The 17,856-nt window shown below is 35.6% G+C and overlaps 1 protein-coding gene across 1 annotated transcript in view; it reads right to left on the bottom strand.

Moving 5' to 3' along the window:
* The window catches only part of DENND1B (DENN domain containing 1B), a 260,225-nt gene that overhangs the window by 98,420 nt on the left and 143,949 nt on the right, over positions 1-17,856 (bottom strand). Inside the window, exons 11-12 of the mRNA XM_053909094.1 lie at positions 8,256-8,356; positions 1,047-1,092 (exon numbers count right to left, since the gene is read on the bottom strand). Of these exons, the coding sequence (XP_053765069.1) occupies positions 1,047-1,092; positions 8,256-8,356 (147 nt within the window). The remainder of the gene's footprint in view (positions 1-1,046; positions 1,093-8,255; positions 8,357-17,856) is intronic.

Here is a 17,856-nt window from a genome sequence, read left to right as displayed (position 1 = left end):
CCTATATAATAATAATATAATCGGCAGGATCTTCCTTGATCAGCAGAGTGAGGATTGATGGTGTATACAGTGACAACAACTAATAAGAAAACCAAATCTAACTTAGATTGTTGATTAGAAACTGGCTTAAAGTACAATATGCACAAACACACACACACACACACACACTATATATATATATATATATATATATATATATATACACACATATATATATACACACACATATATATACGTATATATGTATATATATGTGTGTGTATATATATATGTGTATATATATATATAAAAAACTGAAAATCAGATAGCATAATAATGCCATGCAATTGACCCAAGTCTTTTGTTCAGATCCAAATCTTTTATTTTTTTCTAATTTTCTAAGAAGTCTTCTCTTGAAATCTCACTGATTCCAAGTTCAAGGTCTTTAAAGTTCAACATTTTTCACTGTAGTGATGATAAGTCACAAAAGTCATTTTGGAATGAAGTGATAACATTGCAAAAAACTTACTGCGTTCTAAATCCCCAACAGGACTGAAAACTAAAAAATATTTTAAGTCTATATTTTAATTTAAAACTTCATGATTAGTGTATTCCAACCACATTTTGAAAAAGCACACTGACAAAATGTATCAAAATGGAGTGTGAAAAATAAAAACATTTTCCCTTTATGAATCATAACTACATAAATTCTGACCTTCAAAATAAGGTCTGAAAAAGAAACATATAAAAGATCCCAAGTGCCATATAGAAAGTTGTTCATCAAAGACTAAGTTTTTAGTACTTAAAATTTACCATATGATCTTGACCAAATTTACCATATTTTCATGGGTTTCATGCCATTGAAAATGGTCATTCAGTATACTAACTAAAATGAAATTATTCCAATACAGTATTTCTGAAAATGATCATGTAAGTATACCCTAAATATGAAACTTATCATTACTTTGTACTATTCAATTGATTCTCTTTCAAAATACAACTGTTTTAACTATTATTTATATTCATTAATTTATCACACATGTATCTCATGTCTGAAAGATACTTACCTCTATGAGGCTGGAGTGTATTCCAATCAGGTATGGCATCGGAGCACTAAATTGGAAATATATAATGTATATATTCATGAAGTTCATTAACACAGAAACAATATAAGTAATTCAGAAGGTTTAAAAAATTAAATTAATTAAATGTGCGGTTCTAATAGAGCCCACTACAGATAATTAAAATTATTCAATATATAAAAGTCAAATTTAATCTGAGAGGTCATTAATATATTCAAATTAAGGTTGCTTGGCATAAAACTCACAAAAGCATTTACAATTAAATAAAGAGTAGTAACACCTAAAAAAGCTTTTTTAGTTAGGAAGAATATTAGAGCCTAAGTCATAGTCCTGAGTTAAATCTTCCATATATTTCATATAAAACATATCCTAAATAATTAGCAAATTTTTTCACATTTCTTTTATATACCTTTTATATTCAATTAGATTCTTATTTCTACAATTCTCTTAAAAAATCATCATTGCTTCATACCTACTACACCACCAAAATTTTTTGAATCAGTTACCAAATATTTATTAAGACCTACTATGTGCCAAGCACTGTTTGGAAACTAGAAGTTCTTCCTCTACTGTTATCATTCTCTTTCCATACTATCTTTCTGCTCATGTACCTTGTCTTTCATTTAAATGTTGTACATTCCTATTTATCTCACTTTTGCTTTTATTAATAAAGTAATTTTAATGAATTAAAAAATATTCAAATATGTTTAAGCATGATACTGAATTAATTAATTCTACAGATAAAATCTGGAGCATACCAGGCAGTAGGACCTGGGCTAGGGTCTAGGTACAATAATAAGTGATATAAATAGAATAGATTCCTTTGCAGATCTTATACTCCAGCAGAGCATACAGACATTAAATAATCTTTGTGACATAAAATCGGGCTTACTTAGTAACTTCAAAAACATTTCTCATGAAATACATGAAGGGAATTATCCAACTTGACATTTCAAAATCAAAATATTATTTAACAAGAAAACGTGAGAATGGACAGATATCTACAAAGGTGATAGAAGATATGCAAATAAATAGCTAAAACAATCTTTGACATTTCTTTTTATAGACATCTTTGTGTTATATTTAAGGCAAACATTTTCTATGTTAATGAAAACAGCCTTTTTAAAAGAATTTTCATAATTTTCCAAACATCACTTTCACTATCAGTCCAAACTCCTGTGTATCCACTTTGCTACTGAGGACCAGTAATAGATAAAGCTAACAGGCACCTTGACAGACCCAGTTTTTCAAACGAACCTCAAACAGCTCCAGATTTATTTGAAGCTGGCTAACCACTAACATATATCCAGAACTCACAAAAAAATAAGGATGGTTAAAGTTTTTATTTGACTCCTCATTATCCTGTTCATTACTTCTTATTGTACTAGATTCTAATTTTCTTTTGTAGCTTTGTTCCTTCATATATATATATATATATATATATATATATATATATATATATATACATATTAAATATAACAGACCATCTGGAATTGATCTGATATTTTGGATCATTTGACTGAAAGTTAAGAACTATTTACAGGCCTTGATATCCTTAAGACCTAACAGATTTTCTGCCTTCAAAAGGAAACAGGAGGAAAAATGTGGACTGTTCCACTTTTGCTTAAATAAAGGAAGGCTGATTACTTCCCTAGCTCAAGTTCTCATCTCTGGAATCCCTTCTGGGACTCCACAGAAGACATAAAATATATGTCACTAACTGTTCTGGGCTCCCACACTGGGTTCAGAACATTTTCACAAAACAGGATAGGCAAATCCCAAGATCTTAAATATGTCAAGCTGTCCCCACATCCAAAATAGTAGAAAATTATTCAAGTTACTGTGCAAACTTCCAATTTACCCCAGGTTAGGTTATCCTACCCACAAAATTTACAACATAGTAAGTCTGTGGTATCTCAAATTTCTAAGTACATTTTAATATAATGAGTGTTGGGGCACCTGGGTGGCTCAGTCAGTTAAGCATCTGACTCTTGATTTCAGCTCAAGTCATGATCTCACGGTCCTGAGACCAAGGACGAGTCGGGCTCCATGTTGGGCTTGGAGCCTGCTTGGGATTCTCTCTCTTCCACTCCCTCTGCCCCTCCCTCTTATGCACACACATGAGCACATGCTCTCTCTTGGGGGGAAAAATAATAATAATATAATGAGTGTTAATCAAAAAATATGTAAGCCTCCTAAAATTAACAATTATTATTTCCATTTTAGTTGTTAGGGGAACACTTGAGTGGATCAGATTTCAAAAAATCAGAGCCCACTGTGCTGACAGCTCAGAGCCTGGAGCCTGTTTCAGATTCTGTGTCTCCCTCTCTCTCTGCCCCTCCCCTGTTCATGCTCTGTCTCTCTCTGTCTCAAAAATAAATAAATAAATAAACAAGAAAAAAAATCAGAGCCCAAAGTAGCAGCTAACCTATTGAAGTCCTATGAAATACATCTAAGGTAACATTTTTTAAATTTCTTGAAAGTTAGTTATTTCTTAAAATATAAAAAATAAATGTTTAGCAATTATTAAGCTGGAATAAAAATTCAATAAAGGGTTCCTATGTAGAACTTAGTAATAAAGTAACTTCTAGCTTTTTCTGTGAGATTACTGGGTACCTCTAGGTGTTTTTATCTCACTAATACCTAACAAAATAAAAAACACAGAGATGTCAAAACTGTAAAAATTATTAATCTAGAGCATAATTTATTAAAATGATTATGATGTTTTACATATAGATTTTATAGAACATATTTTATAGACAGATTTTATGTTTTATAAAATACACATTCTACTGAATAGTTTCTTTCTCACGAAAACTGGATTGTGTGCATCCTAAGATTTAATCAGCCAAATCTCATGAAAAGTAATTCTGCAACCCTTAGCTGAAATCTCCTAATTAGATTTGGGTGTTAATAACTCAGGAAGAGATCCTTGGCGACACTGATGTTTTATCATCCACATGCAAAACTGTCCTACATCTTTCTGTCAACGAAGTCATTTTGCAAAGATAGCATACAGAAGGCTCTATTAGGAATGCTTCTTCTGTTGGGTAGCAATTAATCTTTAGTCAAAAGTAATCACCCTCTAACCGTTTTTTGTTTCTTTTTTGGTTTTCTTACAGAGACCACCCATGGGTAGACTGTAATAGCCGCCTATTAACTTAGGTAGTCCAAACACCATGATTTTCCATTTATTTTTTAAGAAACAATTCTCTTTCATGGAAAGAAGAGTCAGATAGGTTCCCAAAATAAAAAGGTGACTCAGCCACTCTTGAACAAATAATGAATGATTATAATTTTACTGATACTAGGGTCATACTACCTCCTAGGTGTTTAAGGACTCAGAACGGTTAAGAGTGTGTGGCAACATCATGAACTTGCCACATTAAAGTTCTGTCTCTATCTCACATAGTAAGAATACGTACCACAAGATCTGCACCCTTAAGAAATTTTTAATTCTGTAATACAGCATTGTTAACTCTAAGCACAATGTCGTGCAGCAGATCTCTACAACTTAACCATCTTGTATAAGTGAAATCTTATACCTGTTCAATAGAAACTCCCATTTTCCCCTTATACTGACAGATTAACAGAAAAAACGTAGATGGTGTCATTTCCTCCCAGTCTCCTTCCCTACCCCACCAAGCAGTGTGGGCCATTTCTTCCTAGGTGTCTCCTCATCTATGCTTCTTTTTTCATTTTATTTATTTACTTTGAGAGAAAGAGAGAGTGTGTGCAAGCGGGGGAGGAGCAGAGAGAGAGGAAGAGAGAGAAAATCCCAAGTAGGCTCTGCACTACCAGCACAGAGCCCAATGCGAGGCTCAAACCCACAAATTGTGAGATCATGACCTGAGTTGAAATCAAGAGTCGGATGCTTAACCGAGTTACTCAGGTGCCCCCAACCCTGTTTCTTTTACATGCCTCTGATGTAAGCCTTACAGTACTACAGTATTACTCTGTGTTCCTCTTGTGTGTGCATGTGCATGTGTGTATGTGCTCCATGCACATCTGGGTGAAGTTTTTCCTATGTGTGGATACTGCAAGGGCAGAAATGAAGTTTTACTCATTACCTTACTATACGCACTGCTAGGCAAACAGGTGTTCTCTATATATTTGATGTACAAATGGATGGATAAATGAAGGAATGAACAAACAGGTTAGCAAGGCTCCATCAGTTGGCCAACATGCTATAAACCTGCATGGTCACAAGATGGCATTATGGCTCTCCACAGTCTGTCAACACCAGAGATACCAGGTGGGAAAACAAAAAGACTTCCAGGAGAAAGGGTTATCTCAGGATTCAGAAAGTTCCAATCACCTTAAAGAAGTGGCAAATATACATCTATTCCATCAAATCTTCCTGGTGCTATTTTTGAAGTGAAATATAAAAAAGTCTTTATTCAAAAACCATGAGATTGGAGGGGTAATCTCTAATATTTTTCTCCCTTTTTGCATACAAATCAGCATGATTCTAGATCATTTGCAAAGATGCAAGGGGAAGAAAACCATATTCCCCAAGAAATAGTTTAGTCCATAAAATGTTTTGACAGAAGAGAGCTAGAGTCTTAGGCAGCTATTTGAAAGAAAGAAAGAAAGAAAGAAAGAAAGAAAGAAAGAAAGAAAGAAAAGAAAAGAAAAGAAAAGAAAAGAAAAGAAAAGAAAAGACAAAATAAAAGAGAAGAAAAAGAAATCACAACACCCAGTTTCTATGATGGAAGCTGAGCCTATCATTGTGACCTTAACGTTTAGGAAGTTTCAGATAACTCCTTGATTATCAATCACTGCTGTACTCTCTGGAACAGGGAACTGTGTGGCATGGAGGCTGTTAGAACTTATCCTAAAGCTATTTCAAGGTTAGAAACTAGTAAGAAAATTCCAGGGACCAAGCTTCCTTCATCATAGTGGAAGCAGCAGAAGACCTTCATGCAGGGTTAGAAAGTATCGGGAAGACATCTCTGGGAAGAATAGCACAGAACTAACTACACCACAGAATAGCTTCTAAATAGCTGTATTTTAGAAAGTCTTAAATGTATAGTCATTACAGACAACTGAACTTAAAGGGAAGTTACCTCCTAAGAGGTCAGAACATTTTTTTAAATTTTTAAAAAATTTTTGTTTTTGAGAGAGAGAGAGAGACAGAGTGCGAGCAGGGAAGGGACAGAGAAAGAGGGAAACACAGAATCCAAAGCAGGCTCCAGGCTCTGAGCTGTCAGCACACAGCTCAACATGGGGCACAAACACAGAAACCATGAGATCATGACCTGAGCCAAAGTCAGACACTCAACCAGCTGAGCCATCAGGCACCCCAGAGGTCAGAACACTTTAATAGAAAAATGCAAATAGCTTAACATTATATATGATAAAATATAATTCTAAGCTTCATCGTTAGAAATGCTAGTTCTTGAACCACTAACTTGACATGTATTTTTAAAAATCATGTATTGGGGCATTTGGGTGGCTCAGTTGGCTAAGTGTCCAACTCTTGGTTTTGGCTCAGGTCACGATCTCACAGTTCATGAGATAGAGCCCCACGTGGGCTGTGTGCTGACAGCACTGAGTCTGCTTGGGATTCACTGCCTCCCTCTCTCTCTCTGCTCTTCCCCCTGCTCACGGGTACACACGCGTGTTCTCTCACCTTCCCTCAAGATAAATAAACTTTAAAATAATAATAACAATAACAATAATAATAAATAAAAATCAATACGTTTCCCAATACTTTTGTAAAAATTATATGAAACGAATAAATTTCAATTACTGAACACCATGTGCCAAGACCTATGGCATTGTCAATGTGAATCAAGTGCCATTTCTGCCTTCAAGGCTGCTAATATATACTAGTTATGTTGATCACAGAAAAACACTCTAAAATGAATACCTAAAAACCTATTTATAGATCTAGTTTAACTCTCAGACTTGTGTGTGTGACACTCCACAATATAATTAAGCTACAGTCTCCAACCAAACTTTCTCCTTTCCAGTACTCAAAGGACTGAATGGCGTGGTAGATCATTGGGAACTTACTTCAAAGCATTATCAATACTATTACCATGCTGTGGAAACACACAATATGTTAGTATCATCAATATGGGGCCAAATATATGTGGTATCATTACAATCACTTGATCTGAAGAGAGCTAGTCATAAAAATTGAACAGAAAACCTCTAGGTATGAATTTAAATGGCTCTCTCTAATCCTTAAATACTTTAGGTGAACTGCTTTCCATGAAACAAAAAAGTTAAATACTTTGCTTCTGAAAGAGCTTTGTTTTTAATAATATAAACAAATTTATTATAGTCAAAATTATTTCCTTCTATGTGTGTATGTGCACATGCATGGTTTAGAGGAAACAAAACTGAATTCTTTAGAAGTAAGCTATGCCTGCAGAAGATGATTATGCACGAAGAGAACATTCTATCCTACGGTCCAGAAGAAGATCCCAAGGCTGCTGTTTCAGAGTCTAACACTTGTCCAGCCTGAGAATATACACACTCTTCCAGAGGAAGAGAACAGAAGAGTTCCAGGGGTGTTGTTGAATTCACATTGGGTGAGATCATCGGGAGTTATTTCTAATGCCAGGAAGCATTTCAAAATTAGTCCCAACACTTTTCAACATTGCTTTTTTCCATGGTGGCTTAGGGCCGAGACTTTGATTTAAACCAGAAACTCAGGGAATCCCTGAATTAGAGGCAACCCCTTTGCTGGTATTTGGTATTCAGTGTGCTACTGAGGGAAGAGGGGTGAAGCAAAGTGTGTCCTAAGGTAAAGGTAATGAAAGTGTGCCCCGACAGAGGCAATGTGGTTTCTGACAGGCTCTGCAGACAAATTCTGACACCTGGGATATGGAGTTCTTGGACTGATACTATAACTTCTGTAAGGTTTTCTTAACCACAACTAAGGCTGTATTCGCTTCTTTTTATGCAGTCAATTATCTACACGACTGCGGAAGTAACTCACAAAATCTAAAGAACTTTATGTTTGCCAAACACACATTTTTTTTTTTTTTTGGCCAGCTTTGAACAGAACTACTCTGCCCTCATAAAAGCAGCTTTTAATATTGGTTACTAATCTCGAGCCCAAGTTTCAGGGATTTCGTTTGTCTATACATACACCAACCTTCGCTAATCTACAAATAAACGGATTTTTTTCTAATCATACAGCCTGGATTTAAAGGAGTCTGGCAAAAGTCATCTTACCAGCAGTAGTCCAGCAGGTGCGGCGGAAGCACTGGGATGTATATGTGCTGCCAGTACATTGGGTATAGCAGGGCAACTGATCCATGGAGACAGGCAGTTAACTAAAATTTGCAAAAGGATAATAACAACGGTAAGTAGACGCCGATCCTCCAAACAAAAAGACATGCTCAAGTCATCCAAGATGAATGACAAACATAAAACAATTTATTTAGTGACCTAAATCGCATTGTCTGTACCAAATCTGCCAGAACAAAAACCGATCTGATGTTGCCAAAGCCCCTCTGAAGAATACTTTCAGCAAAAGCAGCTTCCTGGGCATCTTACGGAGACAGTGATAACTACCTGAAAAGATAGCATTTGGGGTCAAAGCTTAGAACATAAATAAAAGTAAGACTGAAAAACTGGGTGAGCAGCTTAGGAGAAATTGTAGGAAATTACAACGTGTGCAGCACTCTTCGCGCCTCGCTCGGATTAATATACCACGATTAAATATGGAAAGGAAGGGAGGCTGAAAGCTCCTGAGGGATATCATTAGGGCAAATTGCCAAAGAATGAAACATGAGCCAGTCAGGAGAGTCTGGAAGCTGCGCTAATACCAGGGGACCTGAATGCTCGACAGTTGGAGCTTCAGTAATGTGTGAACTGCGGGTTATGGTATCAAGAGACGCTGTTCACTGACACACAGAATGTCACTATTGACCAGCGAGCTGCCCGAGCTTGACAGCTGTGCTACAGGAAGCCAAGTATATCATAATTCCATATTTAAACTGTTCATTTCAGATTAACATTTTGTTTCCTAGCCTTATATCACAACAGCTGCAAATACATCGATGCTATTTTAAAGGTAATTGCCATTCTAATTGTTTTGTTTGGGCAAGCAGTTAATTAAATATTTTTAAATGCCTAACAAAAGGATATCACTTTATCTTCCCTCCCTCCTACTGACCCTCATCAGAATTCTTTCCATGGGACTTTTTGTTTTCCATTTTAAATTACATTTCTGTAAGTGCTGATCCTTTTTTAATGTTTAAAGCAATAATTAAGTCAGCATTCTTCATTTTAAAGTTTTGCTCAAGTCAGCATTTCAAGCTTACTAATTAAATCATTTGGTTCAACTTGAAAATCGGAATTTAAAAATACTACCGTCTGAAAATGAACCAAAGACTTTCTCTAACCATTATTCCTGTTTTATTATACAAATAAATTAAAGTTTATATGCAGTAATCAAATTAATTTAGAAGGATAAATGTATTAAAACAATTCAATCTTAACAGAGACATGTGTCTATATTTAAGTGCAAAATTGTCCCACTTAAAAAAAAATTAAAGAAATCTAATCTGAACCAAAAACATAAAAATTTTGATTAAAATATATCCCTCTTCATCATATGTATTTTTCCAGTTAGATTTTTAATTAATTTTATATGGCAAACGATTTTTTTGTTTTTATTTACTATGCTATCATTAAAAGATTGTATTAGTACTTTGCACCTACAAGTTTTAATACTTTATCTACAGTATTCCTTCAATAACTATTATTTTTAAAAATTCCTTAATTAGAACACAGAATATGCCACTAGGAGGCATTCAAATACTTTCACTTAACAATGACAGACCATGGGTTTGTCTTATTTGAACCCTCATAGAGGGAGATGAAATGGGGTTGATGTAACTTATAACTTAGTCAAATTCTCTCAGGTACTCCCTCCTTGTAAATTAGGCATCTTTAAGGCTGTACCAACTCTTTCCATCCCTTCAGTGTAATCCAATGGGCCAAAAGCACTTACATAGCTTTGAAAGGTGGCTACTTTACTCAATTTCTCCATTTGTACACAGATGACTTTTAAAACAGCTCATTTAAAAGTTAAAAGGAAAACCTTCCTTTTTTATTGTTAAGAAAATAACAGTGTAACAAGAAGAAAAGTACATTCTCAAAATGAGGACTAAGGGTAACTTATTTTACTGAGTACACCCAGAGTCCAAAGCACTCTATTCAATGCTATCCAGACACTTTCCCTATGTCCTTAATGCTCATCTTAAATGAAGTTATGAACTATTCGTTAGTAAGGCACAACAATATCATCTGATGAATTTGGCCTCATACAGGGTGATTCCTTTATGTGACAACAGAGTTGCCAAACACCTGCAATGGCCAGCATGTGGCAAAGGGTCATCTCTGCTAACCAAGGTCCTCCAGGAAAGAAGGAAGTTCTACAGGGTTTGGCAACTTTTTGGATATAGGGGATAGGTGACAGGGAGAGGTAAAAATACTACCTCTCCATAACCACGGTTTCTATCCTAAGCAACTAGGATGAATTATTTCAAGTAATACAGCAAAAGTGTTAGGTTCAGGTGGAACTATAAGGCATTTGTTTTTGCAAATATTGATTCTATTAACTGTGAGATATCCAAGTGGAGATTTCCAAAGGAGGCAGAGGCATGCCAAAGACCCCCCATACTCCCCTAGCAGCATGTAATAGCTATGTGAGAAAACACGATTGCAACACATACTTTGTGGAAGAGATAATAAAGTAGTAGGTGAAAAAACACAACGAAGAAGAAATAAATTTACTAGGAAATGAAACACAGATTATATATATATGTAAGCTGTACAAAACAATAAGAATGAAGTATATCATAGACAAAATTAGGGTTCTGCCACTAAGAAGTTTGTGCAACATCTGGCATATCTGCAATTTATAAGCAGAGCTGTTCCCTAATCTTTAAAATAAGAAGTATATGCTAGGTGATCTGTAAACATTATCTCTGAGAGATGTATTTATACTTAGATCAGATCAATTCTAACATGACATATTCTTTGTAATAATTAACAATTTTTTCCATATAGGTGGTTAATACAACCAGACTATACATCAGACCCACCTTCAAAATACATCCAAAGATCATCTCTACAACCTTTGAAGTACATGAAGTAACTGAGCAATTGGAAATACCATAATAAGTTACTTGCTTAATTCAAAAAACTTTTTGAGTGCCTGCTATGTGCTATCATAAATCTCTATCAGGCCGTAGGGACACAGTACTGAACAGTACTGAATATGGAACTTAACATATTAGTAGGGAAAGCAAACAATAAAACGAAGTATATATTATGTCAGAGGTAAGTTCTATGAGGAAACCTACAGCAGGGTAAGAGGGTTGAGAGTGACAGAGGGGCTGTTTTAGACAGGAGGGTTAGGGACATACTCTCATGTGGTGACATCTGAACTGAGACCTGACTGATACAAGGGAGCCAACTGTTACAGCTCAGGGGAGAAGCACATTCCAGGCAGATGAAACAATGCATTCAAAAGTCCTGAGGTGGGAACAGACTAGGCATCTTCGCAGAGGAGTAGGGAGGTCCACATGATTAGATTGAACTAAGTGGGAGAACGGCAGGAGGCGAGGTCAGAGAGGCAAGCAGGGTCAGAACTGGACGGCCTTCTGGGACCATACCTCTGAAGAGAGAGTGAACTGTCACAACCAGTTATTTACCTAGAACATTCTGACACCCATGCAAATTAAGGAAAATAAACTATGTATTTCAGAAATCTGGTTTGCAGAATAAAGTACTATAAAGAAATGAGATCAATTTATAAGCCAACTAAAAAGAATCTTTTTACTTGTTAAGTTATTAATTATCATAAATATATTGATTCTTTAAGCACACAGGAAAATGACAATCATAGTTCCTTGGACTAGAATTACCTAAGACCCTATCTACATCTGGTTCGTGATAGAACTAGAACTTGACACTGCTTTTCTAATATTCTGTCAGCTGTTTCTTTAATACCCCAGTTGTTCTTCATGAAAGCAAAGAGGGTGGGAAAAGAAGTTTCAGTTGTTTGAGTTAGAACATATCCCAGCCATTATGCTCTAGAAACTAAAGAAATAATAGATAAGGAATAATATATATTAGGCTATAACTTTCAAAGAAAAACAAATTTGCCAAATAAAGATTTAAGAAAAAATTCCTTGGGGCACCTGGGTGGCTCAGTCGGTTAAGCGTCCAACTTCGCCCAGGTCATGATCTCACGGTCTGTGAGTTCGAGCTCCACGTCGGGCTCTGTGCTGACAGCTCAGAGCCTGGAGCCTGCTTTGGATTCTGTCTCCCTCTCTCTCTGCCCCTCCCCTGCTTATGCTCTGTCTCTCCCTGTCTCAAAAATAAATAAAAACATTAAAAAAATTTTTTAAAAATCCTTATAATCTTTGTTAAGTGGAATATGAATATTTAAATGCACATATCATTTCACAAAGCATACTCAATATATTGACTGGATACAGTCCCACAGTACTGACTGATGCACAATAAAATCATTAGGAACATGTATCTCCCATACACTACAATTATAAAATAAGCATACATGGAAACCATATGAACAGAAAAGAACTGATAAGGCCTATACAATCAAGGGGAGAAACTTGACAATAAAAGTGGATAATAGTGAACTTAGAGAATAAAGGCACTTGGAACTTGAGCCCCAGGCTACCAGGTCTAATGTAGATACTGTCATTGATAATAATAATAGCAGGTGTTAACATAATGCTTACCATGTGCCACGCACTGTTCTGAGTACTTGACGTACTCAGATTTAATCCTCAAAACAACCTTATGAAATAGGTTCTGTCTTCATTATCCCCATTTTACTGGTCAGGACACTGCAGCAAAGTTATGCCAACTGCCCAAGATCACATACCTAGAATGTATAAAAGCCACAATACCAACCCAAGTAGGCTCCTGAGGGCAACAGCCATTATTTTAAACTACCTTTTGACATACAAGCATTTAGGATTCCCAACACTATGGGGCTTTGAATAACATCTACTGGTTGAAAATATTCTATCTTAATTACACAGTGGAGAATGAGTCTCTGCACTAAACAATCAAGAACAGCTAACCTTTATAAGAAAAACTTGGGGTCTGTGACAGAGACCCAATTTACAAAACTTTCCTTAGGCATCACAGTGGGCAACTTCAGCAGGAAACCAATGCAACAGATTCTCTCAGATGTTAAAAAGACAATTGATAAAAATTCTACCAGTTATCATCTCATTTTGCATCTGCAAGAACATTTAGTTGGCAGCCAAACTAAAGTTCTTTCCCTTTTGAAACTAAGCCATGTGTGAAGCAATTAAATAGACACATATTTTAAGGAGAAAGCCACATTATCAGATTTGCAAGGAGACCACAGGTAAACAAGTCATCTAGTGTGTGACCACAATGAAAACAGCATAATTTTAATTCAACACACTTTGTAAATAAAGATCTCATATGGACACAACACCACTCACACATCTCTTAGATTGTGCCTCATCCTTATGGATAAGTCCTATTCGCTTCAGCTGAAGTTCTATATGAATTATTGAGGGGCAGATTTATATCCCCTAAGAATGTATTTATGCACAAAAACCAAGAAATATAGATTAGAGACTTCATTTGATTTTTAACTGAATCAATATTTAATTCAGAAATTTATGCACTATAAATAACTATAGGTATACAGAATAAATTGCTGCAGATGGGAACGTGATAAATTCCTCACGGAATGAAAAAAAACAAAACAGTGGAAAGCATAAAGAAACCATCTGTTTAAACACGTTTAATTTACATTCCCATTTAAGAGTTTAGACCAAAAAGAGTAGCAGCAGGTATCTGAAAACTATGAAGTTATCCCAACTATAAAATATTCTTACTTAAGCAAAATTCTAAAATTCAGATCAAGTGATAGTTTTAAGAAAACATTTGGAAAAATAGCAATTTTTATAATAAAAAAGAGTATTTATACACTTTTCACGCTTTTTTATACTAAAATATTATTTCATATTTCATTCCCTTTCTTCATCCTATTAGGATGGCAAATTCTGCTACTTAATTACTAAGAAAATCAATCTAGACTAATTTCTTTCCATCACACCCAAGTCCTTTGGAAAGTTCTAATCATCTCATCAATGATCACTGGTTTATTAGCTTTTCCTAGCCAAACAATTCTAAATTCTTCTTGCTTCCTTGGTTCTTTTATGTATGCATTCTTTTAATGATTTTACAGATAGGGAAACTGAAGCAAAGTTAAACCAATTGCTCAAGATCACACAACTACTAAGTGGGACACCAAACATGTGCCAGGCATTATTTTTGGCACTGGGGTTATAGTAATGAACAAAAGAGACAAAAAAATTCCTGCCTTTAAGGAGGCTGCCTTGTAGTTACCCTGTGTAAATCACCATTACTGTCATACTAACCTCTCCTCAACTCTCATTCTCTGTAACTGTCACATAAACATTAATGTCAGTGGCTTCAAACAAATTTCCTTCCCTACATGATCTTTTCCTATTCCCAAATTTCCTGCTTTCTACTTCTCACTCTCAGAGTCAATTCAACAGCAGTTTTGCTTTTCCTGGAGAAGGCCCATCTACCTTCCCACCAAAATTTAAGTCTAATACCACAACATGGCTCAAATCTATCTATCTTCTCTCCTCAAAAACTTGTAGACACTGGATTCTAAAGGACTATGGGTTAAGATGTTCATGTGAATTATATAAAACTACATAATTTAGGCAATTATTTAGGAAATAAACAGTACAATTAAAGAATCACTGCATTTAACAGTTGGAAAGAACCTTAGAGATTGTTCTTGTTCAATTCTCTCAGCTTTTAGACAAGAAACTTCAGGATAAAAGTTAAATGGCTTATATAAAGTAATCTAATTTTTTGTTTAAGTAGTCAGGGCTAATGCACAAATCTCTAATTTAGAAGATGTCACTAATATAACTGCATAGCAACCGTATCTGGGGATAATGTTTTAAATAACTAATAAATAAATCCAACTGGTTGATGCTATTTTTTTAACTATTAGGCATCTTTGAAAATCATAATTCAAGATATGTTACCAGGAACAAAATAAAACTGGTTGCAAGCCATCAACAATTATTAAAGAGAAAATTGCCATTGCAAAGCAATCATGAAGTTCTAAATCTTTGTAAGTCAGATTAATAACTCTTAACTTGTAAATCATATACAATTAAATGAGGATGAATAATTATACATATATTGTATATTCTAACATTAAAAATGTATATAATATTCCCATATATACTTAACATACATATATGTATATTTAGCATGCAAATCAAATATATGCAAATATATGTATCTATATATGAACTAATGTATAAACATCTACAGGCATGTGAATATTTATAGGCACACACACACTTATTAAGTTACAATGTACTGGTAACTAAATGACATTAAGCCCACGGCCATTATATAGCAAGTAAATAAATAAATACCTGGTAAAGAGATTTGTCCTTTGTGGGTCATTCTATACTTCCTCTTCCTTACCTACTTTCAAACAGGCCTCTATATGTAACAAACGTTTCCTTAAAAGTGTTTCTTTTTTTAAAAGTTTTTAATGTTTACTTATTTTTGAGAGGGAGAGAGATAGAGTGCGAGCAGGGGAGGGGTAGGAAGAGAGGAGACACAGAATCTATAGCAGGCTCCAGGCTCTGAGCTGTCAGCACAGAGCCCGCCCGACATGGGGCTTGAACCCATGAACTGCAAGATCATGACCTGAGCCACCCAGGAGCCCCTTCTTAACAGTGTTCCTAAAACTCATGAGATGAACTCAATTTCATCTTCCTCTATGGTCACTGTTCTAGTTCAGGAGCTAGTCATTCCTTGCTTTTTTAAAACTAGACTCCTGTTAGTAGGAATTTCTCTACCCCATTTTTTTTTTCTTCTATAATGCCACCAGTGTCCTCTTCCCCCAAATAAAACTGATCATACTATATACCTCATCTGCCTCCCTACAATCTGTGGGATAAAATCTAAGCCCCTTAATTTAGCAAACATGTTTCTTCACAATCTGGCTACTGTTTATCTCTCCAACTACATTATATAGCGTGACATTTCTCTCTCTCTCTCTCTCTTTCTCTCTCTCTCTCTCTCTCTACACACACACACACACACACACACACACACACACACACTAACAAAAATATTTCCTACACAAGAAGACATAAATTCCTTTCAAGAACCAGTGTCATACTGACGTCCACTCTTTAATATACTACTCTCCCTTTTACATTTCGCATATTAGAGTTCTTATCACGTTGGCTGGCCTTGGTTCACTTGACACCATAGGATTATTTTTTAATTTGTATTTATTTACATTTATGATTCTAATTAATAACTTTAAAATTTCCAGTATGTAATACCTGGCAAATAAAAATATGCATCAATGTACAAATGAATAAATCAATACTGTTTTAATTGATCTTTGGAAAACTTTACCAATGTTAAATATTTCCTTCAAAATAAAGGTCTTTCTTTTCTTCTCAGATCGTTAACTATTATTTACTCTTTTCATAACACTATTTTTATCATTGTAGGAAATCACAAAAAATATCTGATTCATGGAAGCTGTGCCTTTAAAATATTGCCCATTAACTCCAAATTCACTCTTTTTTACCTGCGTGGTAATGGATCTGTGCCCTTGATGACTTCTTCTTTTCCAGATAGCCTAAAGTCAGTAGAAGATGAAGTAGAACTTTGTCAGTACAGGGCACTGGAGATACACTGTAGGAGGAAAGTATTTTTGCTTCCTGTTCCAGTGTGCTCTCCAGGCAGGATCCTACATGGCCAGTGCTTCTCCAGGGCTTGGCCCTGGCAGTACACCGTAGTCAGTAATGCCCACCAGTAATACCTGGTAGCTTCTTCAGAAGGTTTTGTAGCAGAATGCTTCTGGTGAGATATCTCCCCATGGCAACCAGCTAGTTATCTGGTGGCAGGTTAATTACATTGAAACTCTTCCATCATGGAAGAGGCAGAAGTCCATCCTCATTGGAATAAATAATCTGGATAAGGTCTTCTCTGACTATAATGTCTCTGCCAGTAACCAAAATCATTAGATGCATAGAATAACATGTCCATCAGCATGGCATTCTGCACAGCACTGAGTCTCATCAAGGTATTCATTTAATAGCAAAGTAAAGCTATGGGCGCATGCCTATTAAGTTAACCAGTCTTACCAATACTTATAACCTAGAACCAACTGGCCTAATTGAATAGTAGAATGGCTTCCTGAAGATTCAGTCATGATGCCAGTTGGGAAATGATATCCTGAAAGTGTAGGATTCTATTTGACATGATGCAGGATATGCTTTAAATGAGAAAGCATTTTATGGTGCTGTTTCTCCAATAGCCAGAATACATGGGAGTAGGAATCAAAGGGTTGAAGTGAGAATGACTGTCTCATCATTACGCTTAATAACCCATGTGTGTAAGTTCTAGCTCCGGTCCTAGCAGTTTATAAAGAGCTCTTCTGGTCTGGAGATCTTACCTCCCAATAGATAAAGGCTTCCCTGTGCATTGGAAGATGAGATTGCCACCTCACCATTTGGGGCCCCTGATATCACGGAACCAACAGGCTAAAAATCGGGGTTAACCTACCAGCTGGAGTGATTGATTTCAATAACCAAAGGGAAATTGACTTGTTTCTGCACAAAAGAGGCAAAAAAGACCATGTGTGGAACCAGGAGATTCTCTGGAGTACCTCTTAGTATTTCTATGCCTAATAATAAAGGTTAATGGAAAACTACAG

The sequence above is a fragment of the Panthera pardus genome, unplaced genomic scaffold (genome assembly GCF_024362965.1).
Source record: "Panthera pardus isolate Hobbes unplaced genomic scaffold, ASM2436296v1 HiC_scaffold_21, whole genome shotgun sequence".
Taxonomy (NCBI): Eukaryota; Metazoa; Chordata; class Mammalia; order Carnivora; family Felidae; genus Panthera; species Panthera pardus.
The sequence above is the reverse complement of the archived record's forward strand: the minus strand, read 5'-3'. Positions and strand labels throughout refer to the sequence as shown.